Source organism: Tetrao urogallus, assembly GCF_951394365.1.
Source record: "Tetrao urogallus genome assembly, chromosome: 5".
In the NCBI taxonomy this organism is placed as follows: Eukaryota; Metazoa; Chordata; class Aves; order Galliformes; family Phasianidae; genus Tetrao; species Tetrao urogallus.
In genome coordinates this window covers 26,064,635-26,089,515 of record NC_136818.1, presented here as the reverse complement: position 1 = coordinate 26,089,515, position 24,881 = coordinate 26,064,635, and the positions used below count along the sequence as shown (strand labels likewise).

The following is a 24,881-nucleotide window of genomic DNA, read 5'->3' as shown; positions in this document are numbered from 1 at the left end:
GCAGGGTGCTTTCTTCCAGCCAAATGTCAGGGTTTGGCTGCCCTCTGGCCTCCTCCAACAAGGAGAAAGGAAAGACGACTTCCGAGCAAGGAAGGATTGGCTTTGCTTTTCCAATTATCTGCTGGTGTCTTTGCAACCTTCTGGAGTTAGACCAAATTAAACAAACAAGGATCCAGCATGCGAGTTGAATGCTGGCATTAGCAGCCTGCCTGCACTTGCTGCTGAAGAGCCCTGACATATTGATATTAATTTAAATTTCCCCTTGACCATCACTTTCGATTCCCTCCAGCAATGAACTTCTTTTTAGCACTGAAGCGTGTTCCTCCCACTCTCCTATTAAATGCTTTAAGATTAATTAAAAAGGTTGGCTTGCTGTGTAGCATTTCAAAATCCCCTTTCTTGCAGAAAAACCCTCACCCAACAGCTCTCCCAGGGACACAAGCACTGGAGGCAAAAGCTGCTGTGGGGCAGCTACCAGCCACAGGCTTTGTCACTTTGGTCTTCCAATGCAAGAAACTGTAAGGACTGCACACACCTACCATCTGCAATTAATTTTCACAATGAGAGTTAAGCACTGGAACAAGTTTCCCAGAGAGGCTTAAGAATCTCTGTCCTTGCTCGGTTGAGCTTTTGAGCATCTCCAAGCCCTGGAGCAACCCTAACCAGCTTTGAAGCTCTGAGGAGGGGGTGGAGCAGAGACTTCCAGAGGTGCCTCCTGAATTTGATTACTCCCCGACACTAAAATGCTGAAAACCTCACTGGGGCCATGAGTCCAGGATGGAAAGGAGGCTGTTGAAGGCTAGCACATTGCTGAAGGAACATAGCAAGGTATCAGTACACCAAGTGTGTGAAGTGGGAACTCACCAGCCATTAACCAACCTGCCTGGGGATGGCTTCTTCTCAAAACAGTAGATGAGAACTTCTGCAGGTCTGTGCAAGAGTTGTTTGGACAGGGAAAACCACTGCCTCTTCCACAGCCTCTGCTAACTGGACCTGCTCCTTCCACGTGGGTCATCTGCAGGATCCTCGCTTCTCCTGGCAAACACCACACACAGCAAACCAGTGGCTTTTGGATAGTGAGCTGCTCGTACAGAGGACACGGGAAGACAACTAATTCAAAAGAAATTCAACCAAACGCCATTAAAAGATTATAGTAATTATATGCAACTTAATACACGTCAACACTGAGAGTTACCTGAAGGAAAGAAAATTAAGGGGATTAAAATAAGGAGCATATCACTTGTGACAAAAAGACAAAGACAAAAAATGCCATCAACCCGTGTTTATGAGCTGCTGTGTTTCTAATTAGGGCCAGACTCCGAATTTGCATTTTATCTTGATTGAAGCGGAATGAAAACCTAGAAAATAAAGGAGGCTAATGTTAAACTGTTTTCACTGCTTAATTCATGGAGTAACCTTACGGCATTCAAAATAGCTGTTTTTTTTTTCCCTTCTGTTTTCAACATCTCATCCCCATCAGAGCCATTTCAATTTAAAGTCCAGAGGACATTCAAGTAGGGAGCAGAGGAGGAATGAAGGCAGCTGCCAAGTGGCTGCTTGTGGCATGGAGCAGGGGGACAAGAAATGTGCCCGAGGGGTCCTGTCACAACACCAGACACAACAGCAGCAGCTCAAATCAAAACAAATCAATAGGCACCAATAAATGAGACAGGCTGAGGGAAACCCAGCATCCAAGGCAGGGAGGGTGGCAGATCTCAGGCACAAGCACCCATCCTAAAACGCAGTGAAAATGGAGACGGACTGCTTGGCAGGAGGCCGAAGGAACCCATCTTGATTCCTTCGACCACAGCGACCCTGGTGACTCACATGGCTGAGACCTGCAGCCCTGCAGCAAGGCAGTATGATCTCATGCTCTGTTCTCTCTCCCTGCTCTCCTTGCTCTCACTATCCCAGCACGTCAGCAATCCCAAAGAAACCCAACGCACACCGGGTGCTGCCTATGTAGCTCTTGGAGCTGAGCGCCCCCAGCTTCCTCCCAGCTGGACACAGCTTTCCAGAAGCCAGCAAGGATTCGCATCCCACTCCCTTCTAGCTGAGAGCTTCAGCATGCCTGCCTGCTGCAGCTCACTGGAAACAAGCATGAGCATTGGGTCAGGACAGGATCTGTCCTCAGCTCTGATGCAGAACTATGCAAAACATCAGTTCCAAGCATTTACCACCTTGCATACACAGCAGGCACAGCTGCATGACTGGCGGCCCAAGCCTGCAGCAAGACCTTGCCGTGCTCACGCACAGCACACGAAACCCCATGCAGCAACCCCAAGCCTTGGAGGCACAAGTGAGAATGAATGAACACAAAGGGGCTCTGCTTGTGAACTGAAATGCTGCCTACAGGTATCACTGTGTGCATTGCACCTTCACCACATGCAACGAGAAAAAGCTGCTACACCCACCCATTCCACTTCCAGGCTTAACAAGTGCTGGCAGCTCCGTGTGACTGCTGCTCCTGGGGACCATCTGCACCTTCTTCCTCCCCCTGCTCTTCTGACAACAAAGCAACGACAGCTCTTAGCATCATGGTTTATTCCCCCTCCATATGTACAATTAAGTGTATGCACAACCATTAAAAATAAGGCTACTTATATCATGGCTCTGAAACACATTACAAACCAACTCTATCCCCTCTCTTATTACAGCATTCACAACGCTCAGCTTCCATTGATGGTTTGCAGAGGGGCAAACATCAGCAGACCACACAGGAGACGAGTGGTGCAGGGCTTTGGTAACTGGATCAAGATGCTTTCTCCTCTAGCTGATGTAGTCAGAGAGGCAGCTCAGTGTCAATGAGGGCACCTCTCCACGATGTCTCAGTGAGGGCAGTCCAGGTCCCAGGCAGCTGCAGCTCACATCATTTCTGCACAGTCAGTGGCAGGCAGCAGAGGACTGGGCTCACGTGGGTGAAAGGCTGACTTACTCCTCTCCTTTGGAGCAGCCCCTTAGGGCCAGAGCAGGGGCATAAAGGGAAGAAGAAGGGGAAGCTGCCCTTCTCTTCTGAGTAACCAAAGGACTTTAGTCTCCAGTGATGTCAACCTGGGTGACATTTCTCAACATTTAATGCATCTAAAAAATAAAATCAAAGGAACAACTCAACCATGTCTGAAAGCGAATTGCTTGCACGTCCAGGTAAGGCTTAGAGACTTTATGCCAACACGGATGAAGGAATAGTCCAGATAAAGATGAGTGGAGATATGAAACTGAGGACAGCCCTGTGTGGTCCAGTAAGCTCCCTTCCCCAGTAAATCTGTTCCCATATGCAACAAGAGAGAATCTTCCCGCTTCAGCTTGTGGCTCAATAAATTTTATTATTCCTTTTTGTTTTTATTTAAAAGAATTTGTTTTCCTATCATAAAAATTAGACAACCATACCACCACCAGCAGCAGCAAAGTCTGTGGAGTTAATGTTGATGGCAGACAGTTCACCGGTGTTCTCAGCATCTCAAAAATGTCCTTGAAAGTCCATATATGGGAAAACAAACAAACAAACAAACATGGTGGTTTTGGGGAGGAATATCAAGGTGGTTTCGGTTTCTTGTCCTACTGAAGATCCCAGATGAACACTGCAGCATATCAGCAGGACCAAGTACCTCAAGCCTTGAGAAAAGCCTTCATACCAGCTCCAGTACCTGATTAATAGGGAAGAAAAGGCGTGCAGAATAGGAATTTATGATGTTCATTATCTCCTACATCAGCATATAGATCACTAGGACAGGTCTGACCCTTCTTGTCTCCACCTCTTACCCTTTATTCACCAGCATGCAATAATATCAAACAAACGAGATGAGCATTATGAGGGCTGTCACCTGCTGAGCGATTTGTACAGCTTGTAACAACCCAGGGTGGTTTTTCTGGGGACAGCTGAGGGCTGTAAGCCCATGGGCATGGACTGCCATGGTGGAGAGGGATAGGCCCACAGCATAACTGCAAATCCTGCCCTTTCCTGGGCACTGCCAGACTGTCGCACCTTCCCCACTATCTGATAACAAGCTCAAATAGAAATACTAGAATCCAAATAACCTTGGCTGTTTACACATTTCTCTCTCCACCCTCTCTCATTAACAAGCAAAGTGCATGAGCAAAACCACTCCTGTTGGTGCTGGATTCACTTAAAGGTATCAGAAGCACCCGTGTGCTTTGCTCATTTAAGTAGGAAGGAAGTGACCAAAGTAATGAGCAACCAATTCCAAAGTCTGCCAAATAAATCACCTACAAATGAAAGGCTACAGCATCACAAACTGCAATAACAGGAGTAACCAGGCCAATCGTGGCCTAAAAAGGAGGAAAAACAGAAACCTAGTCACAGAAACAGAGATGACTTGGGACTAATTTCTGCTTTTTCAGTGATTTTTCCAGGTTCCTTCAGACCATCGGATCTGATCTGGCTCCAGAAAACTGCTGTCACACGATGGCACGAGGGAGAACTGGGAGGAGGAAGCTCAGATTCACAAGGGTGACAACACAGCATGGAACTCTGCAGACAGCAAGTAAATTCCTTTATCAGCAGACACGGAAAGCGTCAGAGCTCTGGGCTACGAGCCTGCAGCATGAACACCAAGACCTCAAAAGCACAGTGGAGGTGAATGCTGCTGGGTTCAATCCAGGACAATGCTGGACCTGGGGCTCTCCAGAGGAGCAGCACCTGGGTTTGGGCAATATTTCTGCTCGGCTGTGTGCTTGATAGAGACACAAAGTGGGACAAACGTTATTTGACATTGTGTGGACAGAAATACGTTGAACAGATATTCTGGAAAGACGTTTATTCAAGCACTGAATACCTGGCAAAACATCAGCCTCTCTGTGCACAGGGAAGGCTGTTGCTTTCGTAAAACTCTATGTTGGCAGCTGCTCTCTGTTAAAGTCAGTCCACATGCTCAGAGTAAGCAACGCGATGGAGCAGCCCTGCTCATTTCAAGCACTGCTCTAGCTGGCTGCACATCAGGAGCTCAGCTTTCAGCTCTGCTGCACCAGCCAGAAGATGGGGTCTGGCTAATGCCAGCGAGCAAACGCAGAGCCTCCTCTGCTGTCACAAAAATCAACACGAGCGCGTGGAGATGTTTGTGCCAGACAGCACTAATTTAAAACCTCTCCGTTCAAAGCAACGCCATGCAGCTGCTTTCGAACCAATGTGGAAACGCAGCGGCTGCTGTGGCAACTGAGACGTGGCACCTATTATCAGTCAGGAAAAATATTGCATACATAACACCCAGTGCCAGGCCTGTGTTTAATTTAAGCAGCACATCACTGCAGAGCATCGAGCTCTCCCGATGCAGGCCGCTTTCCCTTCTGCACTGTTTAGAGCTAAGGGGCAGCGGGTGCAGGGCAGCACCAGCAGCTTTCTGCACCCTGCTCCTACCTCTGCTGTGTGCTCACTCCCCCACATGCCAGAGGCAAATACATCATTTAAAATGCATACTTCCACAGCTGGGATGACCTCCTCTGATGCCTACTCCTGGCTGTACCATGTCTGTGGCCTCACTCTTTACTAACAACGGATTTGAGCGCTTAAAGAGATGATGCACAAAATAACTTACCTTAATTGTACCCTGACTGTTAGCAGCAATTAGCACGTTGGACTCCTGGAAAAAAAAAGAGGAGGCACTGTCACTATTTGCCATTGCTTTTCCATTTTTTCCTTTTCCTTTTTTTTTTTTTCTTTTTTTTTTTTTTTTTTTTGAAGAAACAGCTGTGAAGTAGTTGCTTTTTACCTTACACACTGTAAGTATATCTAATTGCAAAAGGAACTTAACTCTTCCCACTTCCAGGATACTTTTGAGGCTAGAAGTCTTCATAAAAGTTACATTACCTTAAAGAGTGAGAAAGCAATAATCCCTAGTGCTCGTACGCAGCTTTAAATCTCAAAAGCAATTTACAAACATGAATTAATCCTCACAGCCCCCTTGTGAAGTGGGCAAATAATAACAATCATTTTATCTTTTGGCGGCATATGTCATATGTCATATTTTGGCGGACAAAGGTCTCTGGTGCCCTACCTAACTAAACCAACTCATCAATGTGACAAAAGCTCTCCAGCTCAGCCAAGGGGTTTCCAACCAACAGAACAAAGAGGGTAAGACAAAGCTACTCTTTTCCCTGCTGTCAGAAAGCAACAGCAAATAGACCACATTTGGAAGGAAAGGAAAAGAGGGCTTCAGCTTTGCCGTGATTCAGAAAGACAGCACCTGCTTACGTCCTGTGAGCCAAAGGAGTTTTCTTTGGAGATATCCTGGTTGTCTGCAAATTAACACCTGCCACACCACCAGGTAACCTCAGGCATACATTGTGTGCCAGCCACGGACAGGAGGATCTCTGCCCTGCTGCCTGAATGCCTGATGTGACCCGCAGTGCAAACATACCCTCACAACCAGAATCAGTTAGGGCAGGGAAATCCCAAATGAACGACACGGTGCCTAGAAACATAAAAAAAAAACCTGAGCACTATAGCGATGGCAGCAGCACTGGAAGTAACACCTCCCCACCTGGTGTCCTGCACGCCCTTTTCCAGCCATCCAGCAGCACTATATGCAACAGCACTATATGCTGCCAAACCACCTGCCACAAACTGTTTTGTCTAACGATAGCCGATATCTTTCCTCCAACATCTTTCAATTTCTCTTGCTGCCGCTATCCGTTCTCCAAGTTGCTGTAATTATCCCATCACTTAACGCATGCATTTTTAATGAAGGCGACTGGAACAAACCTGCTGGCATTCAGCGGGCTGGAGGTGACCATGCAGCAGGCACATCACTGCCTGGGGCACAGGGCAATGGATGGATGGAGCTCTGGGAGCCTGCACAGCCACCAGCTCCGAAGCAAAGGGAGAGAAATCCCATTTGATGTGTAAGATCAGGTAAGAGCAGCCTCCTGGTGGCCCACTGGGGCTAATTGTTAGAAATAGAATTGTTCACCCCCAGTTCTATCCACTAGGGGATTAGTTACTACTCCTGGTATTATCTCAGCAATGATCATCCAATGTCAAAGCTCCCAAGAAGAAAATACATCCTCAAAGAAAATATACTCCGTATACTCCACCTTCCATTAATTTGGAGGCTAGCAGAGTCTAATCCTGTGAGCTTCTGGTTAACAACTACAATCCAAAAACAGCAGAAAGGATGCAGATCTAAGTGTGATCTGGTGACCAGAACAGGGAGCAGATCCCTCTGTTATGCCTAATAGGATTTTGGGGGAGAGGCACGGGTACCAATCCACTGAACGGTGCCAAAGAGTGAAATCCTAGGTACAGATGGGCTGGGGCCTGAATGATTCCTGTATGCACTGCGAGCGATTGGTAATTCATCCTGTGGCTGCAGTCTGCTGGGGTACCACTGTAAATGAACTCTGGTTCAATGAACAATTTTACCTTGCTAAATAAAATAAAAACGCCAGAGGGTAATATACTCTCGCTCTCTAGTTCTTCAGAAGTCACCGTTTCTTCAGCAGGGCTTGAGCTAATCGCTGCTCTGCCGCTTTCATCCACAACCACAACACACAAATGGGAGCAGACAGCGGCAAAATTAGCACCAAATCTGTCATTGAACAAACAGGGACTCGTGTGTTAGGCATTCCAACATTGCTTCTCTGGGAACACAGCAAGGGAACTTTTTAATCCTCTAGAGGAACAACACTCTTCCTTCTGCGCTGCCTGCGAAACAAGCAATACATGCAAGGCATCAAAAACCTAAGCAAGTCATGCAGCTGCTTAGATAGCAGCGTGAGCCCTGTCAGTTTGTACCTCCCATCAGCTACGCACACGTTGAGCCAACCTGTTTGCCTGGGTGGGTAGAACAGTTACTTCAAAGAACAACTACCGTGGCCACCTCATCTGGCAGACTTATGGCACCACTGTGAGCATCCAGGCGTGAACAAACAGGCTCCCACTGTTGGCTTTGACTGCATGTCCTGCTTGATCACTCTGTAACCATGCATGGCAGGATGGCTGGAAGGCTGGCCTTTGATCCCTCTCTAATTTACTGCATGAGCCCAAAGATCCCAAAGCAGATGTAGAGGGATGTGGAAGACCCACCACAACTGAATGCTTGTGCCCTGGAGTAACCAAGTTTTGAAATGACTCTGCTACACACGCGCCCCGCTGGGTCCTGCTGTGGATGGTGAGCAGCTGCAGCCCTTCTTGCAGCAGGAGCTGTAGGTGCCAGCTGCCTTTGCTAAAAGAAGATTGAAGGGGAAAACAAAAATAAAGAACAAACACGATAAAAATCAGGCGAAGGTTTTACTGCCCAGCAAACAGCAGCATTTTTCCATCCGGCAAGCATTACTGCACCCTGATGAAATGTGGCAATCTCTCCCATGCACATCAGGGCAGATGAGGGGTGATGGGCAGAGATGTGATGCAGCGTGCATGGGTCCCCTGACATGAGATAACACAGCATTTCAACAAGCCAGGGACAGCCAGAGAACTGACAAGAGACTGCTGAAGATTTTTGGTCCTGTTAAATGAATAAAAAAGAGCACGGCTCTGGGGATTGTCAGAACTATACAATTGGAGTTATGCACAAATTTAAAAAAGATTAATTGACAAATCTAGGTGCACCTCAGGATTTGCATCGAGATGAACACGGAGTGCAGGTCCACAGATGCTCCAGGGCTGAAGTCTTGTCTTGTGCTGAGAACAGCCTTTCTTTCATGCTGTCTTTCCGTCAGGTGCCCTGACATTACTATGAGAAGTCTGACAGACAGTTCCTCAATGTTGGGAAGGGCTCAAGTCCACCACCAATCCCTTCCTTCCTACAGACTGGATGTGGATCTACACAGAGATAGGCACTATGCAAAATGAATTTGTAGTGAGAGCATAGGTGGCCCAGACAGAAGCACCTCTGACCTGAACCTGGCATCCCCATCACCAGGAGCCAGCAGAATGTGACTCACACACCCCAAGCAACTTCAAAGCACTCACCCTTGGGATCTGATGGGATTTTCACTGATTGCACCAAAAGAAGAAATTGCTACAGCACATTCTTGAAGGGAAAGAAAAACAAAATCAAATCTGGGACCTTCCTGAGTAGATGAGATACCTGCTACATTCATCATTCAAAGGAGTTATTCACCTGGTGACAGCTGGGTTTGAAGCACTCTGATTTCCTTTCCTCCTAGATGAGCCCTGTGTTTGGATGGCCCTGGGGAGGCAATTTGTACAGGGGGAGGGAGGGGAAGGCAAGCCTGGCTGGCTGCTGGTATTCATGCAAGAGCAGTCAGAGAATCAGAATTGCTCTGGAAGTTTCCTAAAGCTTGAGGTAACTCAGCTGAACAACTGAAGCCCTGAAAATTGTCAGAGCTGCTTCAGTGCGATAGGAAGTAAGGGCTGTAGCTCTGTGCAAGAAAACATTGGTGGGCGTCATTGGATGAAAGTCAGCCCAGATGGATAGTTGTTAGAGCCACAGTAAGGGCACAGCTTCTTGGATGGGCACACATTGGCACTTAAGCATACAACTCTGCAGTGCAATTGCATGACCCATCTCTGCCAGCCCCCCTTGTTAACAAAGAGGTGAGCAGGAGCCTGCAGGAGCCTGCAGCCTCAGCCTCCAGACGTTGTGCATCCCTCATCAGTGGGCTCCAGTGAAATCACAGGCAAGTGGCTTAAGGTCTTCCTCTCCTGATAATTTTTTTAGAGAGCCTGTTCCAAAAGGACTTGGTACAGGCAAGATGAACACAAATAACTTACCTTTTTTTTCCTTTAATCCTCTTCGCAAGACCACTCACCTGCTGCTAACCCACACACACCAAAGCTTAAATTCAGATGTTCCCACTCTCAGCTGCAACTTTCCCTGAAGGAAAAGCTGAAGCATCATTCTCACGAAGAGAAGAGCACAGATGCACACTTGAAACATCTCTGCCTCTCCAGTATGAATCGGAGCACTTGTGTATGAACATAACCTACACTTCTACAGTTTGCAAATGGAATAGTTTTGTGATTGCTGGTCCAACCAGACCAGTCAGAGCTCTTGAAGAGCTGCTAAATGCACTGGGTAGCTAACAGACACTGCTTTAACTGTGTATGCAAACACATAAAAGATGCAGAAGCACTCCTCAGTGCCATTAACCAGACACAACTAAGCTTCAAACCAACTTGGCCAACTGTTTCCCACAAGGACTGCGCTGAGGAAGAAGTCTGCTTAATGGAGAAAAGAGACAATGTGGACTTGTTTCCTACTTTTGCACTCTCCCCTGTCTCCTACAAATAGCAACAAGAATGCAACGGGCTGAAGAAATTGCTTGTTAGGAAGATTAATGTACCGACGGTGGAGCAAAATGTTTCTCCAAATTATATGTGCACGTGTTCACACAACAGACTCAAAATCTTATTTGGGACTTTCAATGTCTTATAAATACTTACAGAAGATGAAGTCGTGCCTCTCCTATCCCTACACTTCTGCATAAATAAACCACATTCCCTTCAAAACTTCCAGCCCCATAGTCATTGAGGTAAGCGTGAGTTTTCTGCATTTTCAGCTAGATTTGTTCTATAGATTCACAGTTAGGATTCTTAAAGAACTTATTTTAAATTAACAACTTCTCACCTTCCCGCCCCAGCAGACATTTTTGCTAACAAAAGCTTGGTTTGTCAGCAATTCTCTTTCAAGCAGCTCAGCCCCGAACACGTATTCAAAGGAGCTAGAGCTCTAATTAAGAAAAGCTGTTGATACAATAGCAAGATATACTAGCTGAGAAAGCTTGTGCTCAAATGGCCATTGTTTTATGTTATTTATAGGCAGAATTAAAGTGCACAGTTGGATTAAATCTAGTGCAGCTTGTGCAGAAAGCCATTTTTTAACAGCAAAGCTACTGGGTCCTTACAGGAGATGGCTATTACTCAAGACATATTCCATGGAAAGTTCTCACACCGACACCATGCACGAAGCCTTTTCATGTATCAAGATGCATGAAAGTGGTTCCCCAACAGAACACCAATGCTTGACTGCTCTTCATCTTGTAATTAGCAGATTATAATGGCTTTTCACTCTAAATCCCCTGAGATCCAGCTATTTTCTTGTTGCATGACTCAAGTCAGCCTTTGTTTTTGAAAGAAAATTACAAATTCTAAGCTGCGAAACAAGATGAACCTCCAGCATACAAAATCAAATGCTAAAATTCCCACCAATAAATTACACCTCTCCCCAGCAGGGCAGTACTTTGCATGCAGAATTCTCTTCCTTCCATTGTTGCAGTACAATCGTTATCGATGAGCACTGCTCAGCAGCAGTGTCCAACCTGTTATCTCCCCATGTTCCAGAGCCCACTTCACGTGCCATCACACTTGCCTAACATCAATCCCTTCGGAACAAATTTGACCGAATGTTGTCTACTCTGGGAACATCAGGCCTGAGCAGAAATTAAGTAATTCTTTAAACTGAGCAGCTTTTTAAAAAAACAGGTCTTCCATACAAACGATGTCACACCAAGGCATTTCAGTAGCAGCACCATCCAGCTTTTGAACCTGGAACAGAACACGTGCCTAAACAGTGGTTTTTAATCCTTAGAAACTGTATTTTTATCTCGTTCTGAAGGTAATTCCTTTGTACACGGAGATAAAGCCTCCTTAGGCTTATCTGGGGGGGGGAAATGCAACAACTCAATAATCTAAAAAGGTCTCATCTGTGCCTCTTTCTCGCTCCAGCTGCACAGACAATTTTTCTCCCCTCTAGGTTTATAAATGCTACACAGCCACACCTGCACAGCATCGTAAAGGTATTTTCTTAACACATTAACCTAGAGATTTACAGATGACAACACTCCTTCAGTTGCTTTCTTTGGAAAGGGTTGCCCACAATCACATATGCGCTTTCCTCTCACGTAGGAATTCACGGGTACTCTATAAAGGGGAAAAAGCTTTCAAACAAATTAGTTTTCATCATTCTGCCTCATGCAGAGCTTGCAGCTTCTGCGCAAGATGAATCTAGCCTTGCTGGGAAACGTGCACAGGTAGAAAGTCAGCATCTTGTTCAATCCCTGCTCTCATTTTTCTGCAATCCCATCCTTTAACCTCTTTACCGTGGACACTTTTATTAAAAGTTTCCTGACACATCCACAACTGGTATTTTCCAACCGCAACTCCCAGTACATGAATACATCCCTCATTCCAGCCCTACGAAAGCCTCCCAGAAGCAGCAGTCTTCTCATTTATGGATTTTACACTTAATGTATTTTTCTACTTTTATTCAGACAGAACTCAGCACAAGAAGAAACCGTATAACTGGAGGCTCATTCGCTATCATATAGACAGGTCTCTATTCACAGCCCGTGGGTTGCTCAGAGGCAAGCAGTCCAAGACTTGCTCCAATGACATACTCAAATAAATAGTAAGCCATCTCTCAGCCAAGTGAGAAATCACTTTTTCATAGCGTGACCTTTCTTTTCAGCATGTAGCTCTCAAGAAAACAAGATCAACACAGCAACTGAAGACCAGGCTCCAAGAAAACAGGCACACGTGTATGGAGCAGCACGCGGACAGGCACCAATTTGCTCCTTCCTACACCATCTTCTGAATTCAAGATGGAAATGGAGGCCAGTGAGGATGATTGAAGAGGGCAAAGCAAGCTGTGCAAAGGCAAGAGCCAGTCAGCAAAGCCCACCCCAGGATGGTAACCCTGCTGATTATGGCTACGGGCAACCCTTTATCATTCAGGTGCTTTGGAACAAAGCCATTTTTGATGAGCACCCAATTTATTTAGAATTCAACTCAAGAATAATTTCTCAGAGCCTTATTACTTTGCATCTAATGCAGACTGAACAACACAGCTCTAACGGCTGTTGCACACTCCCCATCAGGCAAGGTAGACAGACATACATTAAAAGCAAATTACGTTAGTATTAATTTACACACACCCTGCCAGCCCTCATTCTTCCCAAAGGGCAAGTCTTCCCATCCTACGTGTGGGACTGCTGAGCTCTGGTGCCCATTATACATGGCAAAGTCTCTAAAGCTGCTTGTTTCTATCATCCTACATCCTGGGATTTCAGACACTTGCCATAAACAAACAGCTCAAGGCCTTGAACAAAGCGTCAGCAGTACATAAATACAGCTTGCAATAAGCCTACAAAAAAAAATATACATAAACATGCAACACATTAGCATCAATACTGTAAAGTTACAGGAAGTGGTTAGGCATTAGTTTAGTGAAAACAGCTTTTAGCATCTATTCTGTTAATTCTAAAGCTCCCAAACATTCATTTGGCAATTCTACATGTTGCACTGCAGAGTTACTTCACAACTGCATCGTCCAAGAGCCACATTCTTGCTGCCCATACATTTTCCTCCCTCCCTCCCTCCTCCTGTTTGTTGTGCTCAGTCATTACCTCATGCTGGAGGTGATGAATTTAATCTCTTCCCAACCAAGGTCATGCTTCCCTGCCCATCAGAGCTGCGTGTGGCAAAAGGAAGCCCCAGGGTGCTAGCACTTACTATTGCTATCGCTGTATGTTTCTCTCCCAAATGCTCATTTAATCAGAAACAAAATGTGTGATCCCAGAAATTGTCACAAAGTCTGCGTAAGAGTACTCAGAAATGTGATCTAAATCCAGTAGTTTAGATTTTCATCTTATGCACACCAACTGCAAGCCATCAGGGATCAGAGGCTCTAAATACAAGTCAGCAGAATGTGAAAAGCCTTTTCAGACTAAGCTATCCTGGAATTGCACAAGCAGCTCACCCTATAAATGCAGCCTACCATGGGTGCTGAAGGCTTCTGGTGCATAGTGAGAGCCCTGCTTCTAACTGCTGCTCTGAACTGGGGAAAGGGGGGAACAGGTGCTGATGGGAACCCCTGAAAGATGCTAAAGCCATCTTTTTTTGTTTCCCAGCCTCTTGGTCCTCCTCCATTTACAACACGCTCCTTCACAGAATCACAGAATGGTCCGGGTTGGAAGGGACCTCAAGGATCACGAATCTCCAAGCCCCTGCCACACGCAGGGCCGCCAACCTCCACATTTCATACCAGCCCAGGCTGCCCAGGGCCCCATCCAACCTGGCCTTGAACACCTCCAGGGATGGACAGGGCATCCACAGCCTCTCTGGGCAGCTGTTCCAGCACCTCACCACTCTCATAGCAAAGAACTTCCCCCTGACATCCAACCTAAATCTTCCCTCCCTCAACTTAAAACCATTTCCCCTTGTCCTGCAGTTATCTACCCTTTCAAATAGAGGAGAGTTCTCCTTGACCTACTGTTAAGGGCTAACTCCAACTTGTTTAAGCGTTTCTTTGCATTTAGTTAGTCCTCATACGCCTCTTTCTTTCACAATCCCATGTTCTTCCATCTCTCTTCTGTTCTCTTCTCATTTTCACCAAACCAGGGCTTTCTCTTCCAGCAATACTAAACCCAGCTGCTCAGTTTCCTCTTTCTAATCTTCACACACCTGTCTGTGCCAGAGCACTTTGATCTCTCCCACACCATCTGTCTATAGCCTTGGGAAACTTTATATCTGAGACCATTCTCCTTAGCACGGGATCTCACACCACACCCCTCCATTCTGTGCTCTTTATTTAAGCTTCAGGTGCCTGTTTGACACCAGCTTTGTAAATCCTGCCTCCTTTCCTTCCTGACCCTTTTGCCTCCAACATGCTATCTTATCTCCCACGCCAGCACACACACCTTGCTTGGGTTCTGAAAGGGAATGGATGCTGGCTAAACCCATTATTTGACCAACTGTATCTACTTCCATGCATTTTCTCAGCTCTCCATCCTTCTAAGTCCCTGAACTCACTAGCACAGCTCTTGACAACATATCTGTTCCTCTGGTCCCTGCTCTGGCTTGCAGGCTTCCACCTTCACCTCAAACATCTACCCAGCCAGGAAAAAAAAGAAAAGAATATATGGAGGCAGAAGCCTTGTGACTAGAGACTGAAACTCCATGTTACTTGGTGGGGAAAATAACTGTTGCAGGGGGCCAGGAGTGTTCAGCAGGCAGTGATCTGCGTCAGCAGCCTGGCAGACACACATTCCCCCAGACATACTTTCTTTTGTGTTTTTTTTCCCTTGCTTCACAGAAGCAAATTTTGCATGTCATCTGCTGTGCCGAACTGAAGCGCTCTCTTCTGCATGCTGACAAATGGTTTCCAAGTTGGGCCAGGACAACATGTCATGTTCCCTGCTCTCTGAAGCTCAGTGCATGCTGATGGCATCCCTGCCCCAGGCCTTACAGCTTGGGTGCTGCTGTTAAATCAGCCCCCATAAAGAGATACCACTAAATAAGCCAACTGCTGGTCAAGCTCCTGCTTCCCCTCTCTTCCAATACCATCCTCTAAATTTTCAGTACTAGCTTCAAACCTCTACATAGGCGGATGATACAGTCTTAAAACTGACCCAACCCCCTTGATGCTAACATTTTAAATTTTTAAGGCTTATTTTTTTCTAACACCAATAAATCATTTATATGTGCACATTTAATTAACAATCCAATCAGTAAAAACAACTTAGCATTCACACAGCACGTTCAATCAGAAGAACCAAAGGCATATTACAACATTAATTAAGTGTAACAAATGTCCTGGCAAGCCAACCAACTATTAACCTACTTTGACACGCGGGGAAACAGAGGCAACACACCCACTGGATTTGCCCCAGGTTAATCCTGATGTTCACAACTAGGAAGACACAAAGCAGGGAGTAATACCATTGAGATTTAGCTCTCTTAATAAGCATTCCTTTTCTAAGCTGCGGTATTTACTTATTTGCTGATGAGAAATCTGTTCCATCTGCATTTCTCTCCCAAACAGTCCAGGGGCACAAATCATTGCTGCTAATCACACTAACCCACAAGTCCGCCAGGTGAGGCTGAACGTACTGCATCCAACATGAACTCTGCTCGTGGGTTTTGAAGAGAATGCCATGGCCCTTCCTATCCCATAGCTCACACCTATGAACGCTTGGTATGCAGGGCACTTGCTTTCTAGGACACCAGTGCCACCAGACCTACACCAGTGCCTGCTATCTCCCACGCACTCTGACCACTTCTGCTTTTGCTTCGAGGGGATACCTCAATGCATTACAAACATAGAATGGTGGCAATCGACGCAGGAGAACGGGTTAACACTAAAAGATGTCAGGAATGATGAAGAGATCCACACTGAGGCAGGCTGGCTGGGTCAGCAAGAGGGGAACATCTTGGCAAAATCTCAAGGAATGGCTGATGGACTGAGGAAATCAATTTATTTAAAACTGATAACAGATTCATACTCTGCTACCGTTCATTTTGGACAGTTTGGCTGTCAAACCTTCAGGGGCAATAGGCTGTCACTGGCTGTCTGTTTGGACAATACCCAGCAAATTGGGTCTCGTACCGATCACAGCTTCTTTGCACTGTGCTAACGAAAGTCACCTCCACCTTCGCCTGATGCAGACGGGAGAGAAAAATCTCACATTAAGACAACCACATTCTGACAGTTAATTTGCAAGCTTTAACTGCAATAACGTCCCTTTTGAAGTGAAATCCCACCCCCAAACCCTGATGCTACAGCAAAAGCACAGGAGGTATGACAGCTACTGCACAGTCTGCGTGGCAGTGGTGCGCTGCTACGCTGTGCTGGTGGCAGTGCCAGGCAGGGAAATGGGGCACTGCAAAACTCCAAGCTTCTTGCTTGCAATCTGTAACACCTGACTTCGGCTACATGGAGGTTTAGGGGCAATGGTGACTCAAAACACACACTTCAGCATCTCCCTCCACATCCAAGACAACTTTGAAGGTTTGAAACGTACATTAAAATCCTCACCATTTTGTTGATGGGTCTTGGAATAATATTGCATAGAGACCCAAGTGCTCTGATACCTGTGAAACACACTGACTAACTGAATGAAGAAATATACTGGTTTCAGTGCATAGTTTCAGTTTTTCTCCTTAGGCCAGGAGTGGGGTTTTTAATAGCAGCTGAAATGAAACCAAGGGTCTAACTGTCAATCCTGAAGATGCTGTCTGCAGGGCCAAAATGAGAGCATGCCTAAGATGCTATACCTCTAGCTAGCATTGCATGCAGAGAAGGCAGAGGTTTAGGCATCTATGTGACAAGCAGAGCTACAAGCAAGGGTCAGGGAAGCAAGACACAGCAGAAGAACAAGAGCATCTGACCCCCATAGATTGCTTCCACCCAAAGGGCTGCAGCAGTGTGATGTAAGAACAGAAAAGGGAAAGGTAAGACAGCTCAACTTGTAGCTGTATGACCACTATAGGAAATATAAAAATATATACACACGGACTTTTTTTTTTTCCTAAAGCAGGAGAAAATGCATAAACCAAGATGCAACTCTGAACACAAGTGTTTCCACATAACAGTTTTTGGCAGAGTGGGAGGAGATGTGTCAGAAAAAGCTAGGGGAGACCTCAGGGAAAGGCACAAGGCCAAAGCCCTGTACAGCACCCTAGAACATGGTATGGCTTTGGTGTGCCACAAATGAAATCACCAGAACCTGGTGAGAGAAAAGGAACAAATTGTTTCTTGCAGAGAAAATGCTAACATTAGAGTGCACACAAGCTTCATGAAATTATCCCCATACTAAAGCTATTTGTAACATACACCTATTTGAAGAAGAGGACTTTAATTTAATGAATACAAGTTTAATTAAAGTAAAACAATACTTTCCATTAATCTCAAAACAATTCACAACCCGCTGCTCTCCTTCAACATTCAATCTAGCTAATGGTATAAACAGACCAAGCGCAGTGCTACACACCTGAAGCCTCCTGCAATGCAGACAAGGCAGTGCAAGTTTTACCATACCATGTTGTTTTCTCTAGTCTCCAGAAACAGGAAGCTGTCTCTCCTCAAAATGCTGTTTTTCAAAGTGCTCCAGATGCAGCGAGCAAATATTTTCATTGATTGGATTGATGAACACATAAGAAAATTAATAGGAGATAATAGGCTGATAAACTTGAGATTGGCAATGGAAATGTCTACAGCCTCTGTTTTCTTCTTCCGTGTTCTACTCTGGTGCTACAGGGTAAGCATGAATAGGGTTGGGGCAGCCGAGCAGGAAATTCTCCCTCAGCCAACAGAGACATTTCCTTGCTCACCCATGGCCAAGAAGAGGGCTGGAGTCAGACTGGCTTGGCATCAGCATGGTCTCTGTAAATCCTTATCAGTATGGGCACATGCAAAGGTGGCTCAACTGGACCTCGAGCTGGGTCACGTTAGCAAGGCTGGGAGGCAGACTGTTATCTTCCACTTGGAAACCAAAAGAAATCTTGGAATCGCCGAAGGAAGGTATGTTGCAGCCCACACAGCATTTTTGCAAGCGAGCTTTCAAAGGCAGGCCACACTGCAAAATATCAGCACTGATTACCAAATGGTACTGCTGGTACTGAAAGACAGTACAGTAAATTGAATTTTAATAAGGAGTAAAGCTCTGACACTGAAGGTGAAGAACTTCATTAAACAAAACCATAGATTGTACAGATGATACATAAGAGGTTGTTTCTCTAATATCCTTCTACTGATGCTTTCTCTATTGTATTCATCTGAGGGAGAAGTGAGCAGGAAGAGATGATGGCTATGCCTTAGGTATTGAGAATGATGAGAGCTCAGCTTTATAGCTTCAGTGCAGTAAGTGCAAAGCATGACATCTTCCCTACTTAGTTCTGCAGAATGACCTATTCAAAAGGTAATAATGAACTGCACATCATCTAAAGGACTCAATTGTGCTCCTCTGCTTGCTTCCCTGATCCCATCCATCTAACATGCCCCAGAATCCAGAAGGACAGGTGAAACCAGCAACAGAAATGCATCTGAGAGATCAGAAATCACCGAGTCATTCAACTATAGAAAAGCATCGCAGATTTCACAACTACGAGAATGCAAAATTAACAGCCTACCAAAAACTGAAATTGAAGTCAGAAGAAAAAAGGTAGGATGTTCTTAGACAAGTTCACTGATTGTGAGAAGAAAAAACAATCTCTGCACACAATCCTTACAGCTAGAGAGAAAACTCCCATTCTTTGTTACAGCTCTCTGTAACTCAGTCACTTCTGGAGGGATATCAGGAGGCAGCCCCCAAATTCTAATTGCATTTGCTATTATACTAATCATGTGGATTTCAATGGGTAAAATCAGTGGGACTCGCATACCAGGTATTCTCTACAATACTAGAAGAGAAGTCATCCAAAAATCTTGATGGGCTTTTTTTGTCTAAGATCTTTAAATAATTCAGAGAGGAGTTGTCAAGCTGAATCTGCAAAGCTCCCTTGACTTTGTACTCTCACTGTTAGTCTGACTGTCTATTGTTTACGAAGACAAAAGGGAAAACATTACTGGATCATATGCCCAGAGAGAGGGGAGTCAAGGACTAGAGGGACAAGGGCTACCAGTGGAGAAGTCATAAAATCCAGATGGCAAAGCACGCAATAGGTGAAAACCAGACGCACCAGCAAGACGGCGAGAGAAAGTTCCTGGTTCAGTCGTGCTCTAAATAAGCAGCGCTAGCAGTTTCGTGCATAATATCATGTCATTCTTTAAAAAAGGAAAACCCCAAATGCAAATGGTAATTTTAATTAGTTAGCAATTAAAAGCACAACTTTTCAGCTGTACAGCTGCAGCCACCTCTTCCAGATCTGTCTCACTTGTGCGGAGCAGTGACAGGAACCAGGCAGTAGGCCAGCACTTAATAATCATCCGAAGCCCCGGAGAGAGCAATTTCGTCCTACTCGCTTTTGCTTTCAGTCTGTGGGCTCTCTGGGCAGACAAACACAGCGAGAAGATTCTCTAGGTCCCATCTGGGGACACCAGCAACGACTGCAACGGCCCCTGGCATCCCAGGGAGCTCTCGTGCTCCAAAGTGCCTTTTAGGTATAAATATCCATATATATATTTTAAATGACTCTGGGACGTGAACAGCTTTGACAAGGTTTTGCACAGTCATTTCCAATCACAAGTGAAAGCCTGGCTTGCAGCAAATTACTGCTTCACTAAGCAGCAGGAAGAATTGAGAGGGAACAGAAGCCTAGGAGCCCTGTCCCACACCTGTGTATCTCTCCAGAGGGAATTCAATCACTTCCACCTATAAACCAAATGAGGACTTTAAAAAAAAAAAAAAAAAAAAAAAAAAAGGAAAATGCAATAGCTATGATTATAATCTTGCTTTAAACCACAGGGCTAGCCTCGCTCTAAGCAATTACACACAGTTTTGGGTTGCCCAATGGCCCTCCCCACGCTGTGGGACCATTGCAGTTGGCAGCAGAACAAGCTGTCCCCACACATTTTGGCATAAAACATGTATGGAGGGGAACGATCCAGTTTAGTTGGCTCTCCTAAAGCAGACAGAGACCTCCACTTTACTCTAGGAAGACTGCAAGAGTGGACAAAACACTTGTTTTGCCCACGACTGGTCCCAATTGGTCCCAACAGCTTCCAGTCCTCGAGCATTTTGTGATTAAAGCAGACTTATTAGAGTCTTTTATCCCAAGCTTCTGAGCGTATCCAATCCTAAACACAACATGATTTTAATGCATGCAAACAAGCAGTCAGAAAAAGGATTCAAATACTAGAAAAGCATCACAAAGTGGGAAGTTCAACTCAGAAGGTCAAAAGCATTCTGGCCACAAGAAAGAGGCTGCACAAAGCACGGGAATAACAGCACTCAGCAACACCCCAAAGACTTTCTTAGTCTTTCTTATTTGCTAGGTGACTGCTAGCTAGCAGGAGTGCTGAAGCCGCAGTGCCTTTAATAAGCTCCTAAATCTCCTGGCCTTGACTACCCTCCTAAACTACAGGGAGAAGCGTGCCAGCAGCGTGCTGGCAGCCAGCATCCTTACAGCAAGGCCATTAAACAACAAGCTGCTGTGGTTTTTTTTTTTTTTGTTGGATGTGGTACATGCATCTCGAATGAGTACTACCACATCCCAAATGTTCCTGATCACAAACCATTCTCAGCTGGGAGTCCTGAAATGAAGCGATGGACCATGGAGTTCACGCATGCCAGCCCAAAAGCCCTTGATAATTAGATGCTTCTCCCTGTTCTTGGGCCTTCAAAAGGGGCAAGTAAACCCCTAGAAATCATTATCGTGTTCTATAACTGGAGATTTAGGACAAGTTACAAGCTCTACACACTTCTTGCTGAAAAAGAGGAGCTACAGAAGGCATTAATTCTTGAAAGATGCAGCAACTGTAGTACAAAAACACTCTGAAAACATTTTTCTTTCCAAAGAGGCAGCAAATGAAGCAGCAGCGTCCTCCCTTACATGGTGCACATCACAAGCAGCTCACAGGCCCGTGATTTCTTAGCACTGCAAGACTGTAAAAGGATTTCGATCAAGAGGGTAATGTTCTACATCACTGTTTAAGGACAATTCAATCACCTTCTGGATTAAGCCTTGCTCCCGATTAATCTTAACAGAGAGCAATGAATAGGAAATCCAGGTCCCAGGAACGAGGAAGATTTTATCTTTAAACCCAATTCACAAGCAAAATCACCTCTCTTACAACAGATAATTCTACTACTGTTCAAGTTATTTTCACACAGTGGGTATAAAAATTATCTCCAGATATCTCAAATTGAAAGGAGTGATTTTTACGCGCTGTCTTTCTGAACACAGATTAACAAAACTGTACCAAAAAGAGGAGCTCAGCTATCAAGAAATCCATTAAGCCACCAACAACACTAATAGCAAAAAGGACGTTTAAAAAGATTCAAGTTCATAAAGAAAAAATTGTGTTACATACTACTGGAATTACAGGAATGAATGAGCCCCTGGTGCTGAGATGCACAGCACCTCTGATTTTATATCCTTCAGCAATGTAAGTAAGGGGCACCTGAGCTCTGCTGATGACAGCAAAAACTTCTGGCAATTGATCAGTTTTGTTTTATATTTTTAACCTAATCTGCTTCCTCCTCCCTCGATCATTGCCTTTTAAATACTCTTTCTGCATAGATGCTGCTGTTTGCTCATTCCTCCATGTACATCACGGCTCTGGAGCAGGTACCTGCTGCTTCCTTGCAGGCTGCTGGAACCTGAGAGCAAGTCAGAGCAGAGATGGGAAGAAATATAGGACAAAGTACAGTCAATCTGAAGATAACAACAACTGTTCTGTGCCAGGACTAAGCACAGCTTATTTCCTGTCACAGCAAAACTATGTGCTCTGCTACATCATCAGCAGAAAGACAGCTCCTGCAAAGAGTTCACGATCATCTACTGCCCCAGCTAAGGCATCCAGGGAGGAAATAAATGACACAGGAAGAAACGGCCTCCAAAAAGCTACACGCAGCACATGCACAGGGTAAGGGACAGAGACAACGCGGCTCAGCTTGCGACAGGTTCATTACTTCATCCCCTTTTATTTATAGGGAGAGGGACTCCAATTCCACATCTACGTGTTATCTGAAATTAATACAGGAGCCCCCGCCTGGCTGAGAACACACTTGTCAGCATTGTAAAACCACTTTCAACCTGCACATAAAGGAGAACAGAAGCCTTAAGAGCCTGCACAAACACAAGCTATCACCTGCTCTGCAGTGGGAAGGGAACTGTAATTCCAGTTCAGAACAACTATCAAAAGCTAAGAGCTGTGTGGTGGGCTCACAGGGAAGCAGCCCTTGTCCCACTTGTATGTTCAGCCTGCACTGCTCCTGGGGAAAGCAAGGAGCATCATTCTGAGAGCCACAGGATGATTGCAGAGGTCCACTCCAGGATACTGGGAAAGCTGCTGCCAGCCAGCTGCATCTCCTCACCCCGTCACCGTACACCTATCCAAACATTTATCTAAAAGAAATCTTTAAAGCGGTATTTTTCTTGTACAAACATCTGAGCATCAGCAGAGTGATTTTCACAGTGTGACTGCTTACTCTTTGTAAGGTAAATACATCCCCTCGCACCCTGAAACAAAGCCACCTCATGCATACCCAAAGCAGGCTGCAGAACCAGAACAAAAGTTCCACAAGCTCCTGCTTTCCTTCACATTTTCAAAGAGTTTCCAAGAGTTTAAATTTCTTCTTTTACGTTGTCAAGTCAAGCAAGAACCTAATGAAAACAGAAAGCCTACAGAGAGATGAATTCTTTTGTACTAAATAAGGACATCTGTATTTCACTTCCAGCTCATTTTCTTTTTTTTTTTTTTTTTTTTTTTTTTTTTCCCCAAACTGCTGCTGGCTCAAATTCATCCCTTCAAATTCTGCAGCTAACGTGCATGTTCTAAACCAAGGCACATACAGGAGCACCATTAACCTCCTATTTTAATCAAGGATATTTCGCTCTAAACGATCACGGCTTTCCACGAGCACATACTTCCCAGATGAGACAGGCTTTCCATCATGCCGTGGTCAGGAGAACGAACTTGGCCAGAGAAGCCTGCTTGGTAGAAACATTTTTTCCTGGAAGAACAAGGGCTCAGACAATCAAATTGATCAACCAGGAAACAAGGAAGAAAAAATAATCATGTATGCTGCCTTACGCTGGAGGCTTGGCTGAGAATGTGGAGTCCCCGTTAGTGGGGTAGTGAAAAGAGATGAAGCTTCTCCTCCTCCCACTGCAATTAATTTATAATGCTATCTGCAGATTACAGGTAAAAGAAATTATTATTATTACTTTTTTTTTCCTCTTTAAGTAGATCTGAACCAATCTTTCCTCCTTGTACATGCAATATTGCTTATCTTCCCTCCAGAATCTCTCATTATTAGAAGTAAGTGGAAAACAATGCAGTTCTATCTGCCTGCTCCCCAGGCTGCACCTCTTAATATTCATTTCAGACACGCTAAATAAATCTAGAAAACCCAATGCTGCAGCAAGCAGCTTACTTTTCTACAGTTTTAGAGACTAGATAAGAGCTCAGGAAGTGATGGTTATGGGCACTAACATAAGAGAGGCACAACTGTTTGAAGACCTCCGCTGCAGAATTCAGAGTTCCTCGTGTAAGCGTGAGCACAGCTCTATTGAGCTGCACAACCTTCACTAACAGCATCACTCTCATCTACAAGGTACCCATTAACTTACTAAGTGTAATTTTCCAGCTGCACTGGATTCTCTTCCTCAGGCAGGGCTGATTAGTCTAATTCTGTATGTACTCTACATACAATAATTACACAGCCTAATTACACAGCCAGGCAGTTGGATTCATTGATGGGGTGACCACTGCATGCAGGTGGCTTGCTTGTCGGCCCTCAGTGAGAATTAGGCTGGGACAACAGCAGAAAGAAAAGCAGTCTTATTTCAGTAGGTTAGAGATTACTCCATTCCTGAGTAGGAACCCATAGGGATCATTGAGTCCAACTCCCAGCTCCACAAAGGACCACCCAAAATTCAAACCCTACATCTGAAAGAGATGCATCAATCCTTTTTGCCAGGGGAAAACCAGCACCACAAAAGCCTTAATTCTTCCTCTACCAGCAGGCAATGTGATTGACACTGAACTAGTCACATGTTGCAAGGTTCTTAGGGTTTTGCTAGTGATAATGGCAGTGCAGAAAGCATAAGGAAACCTTCAGAACAGTTGCTCCAAAGTCAAGCAGTAACTGTTACTGCAGAGACCTACATAAAGCAAAGCTTTTGCAGACAAAACCACCTGCGCACAAATGCTTCCACTTCCCTTTCACCCAGAGATTAAATCATCTGATCAAAATCTTGTGCCAGGAAGAAAAAAAAAATTATTTCATATTTTTTCCACTTCATTTAGACTCCGTAAAACATCAAATCCTTGCCAGTACAACCACTTAATTGGGAGCACCAGAGCAAAAGGTTGGTGCAGCTCATGAACTGCGACAACGGAATGGCGGTGACCTGGCAGAACTCAGCGTCAGCAGGTGTGCCAGAGAATGAGAAAAAGAGTACCCTGAGGTTGTTCTGACTGAAGCAGTGGCACTTGTTAAAAGGGATGAGGTTATAAAACCACCATCAAGCAGCAGTGAGAGAGGAACACCAGCAGTGAGGTTTTGGATGCCCTTGG

General features: G+C 45.1%; 1 protein-coding gene across 1 annotated transcript in view; it reads right to left on the bottom strand.

Annotated features, from left to right (window-relative positions):
* Window positions 1-4,224: 4,224 nt before the first annotated feature.
* Window positions 4,225-24,881, bottom strand: part of COP1 (COP1 E3 ubiquitin ligase) — a gene marked incomplete at both ends in the record, with an annotated part of 126,374 nt that continues 105,717 nt past the window's right edge. Inside the window, 2 exons of the mRNA XM_079535863.1 lie at window positions 4,225-4,287; window positions 5,478-5,594. Coding sequence (XP_079391989.1) covers window positions 4,225-4,287; window positions 5,478-5,594 — 180 coding nt within the window. The remainder of the gene's footprint in view (window positions 4,288-5,477; window positions 5,595-24,881) is intronic.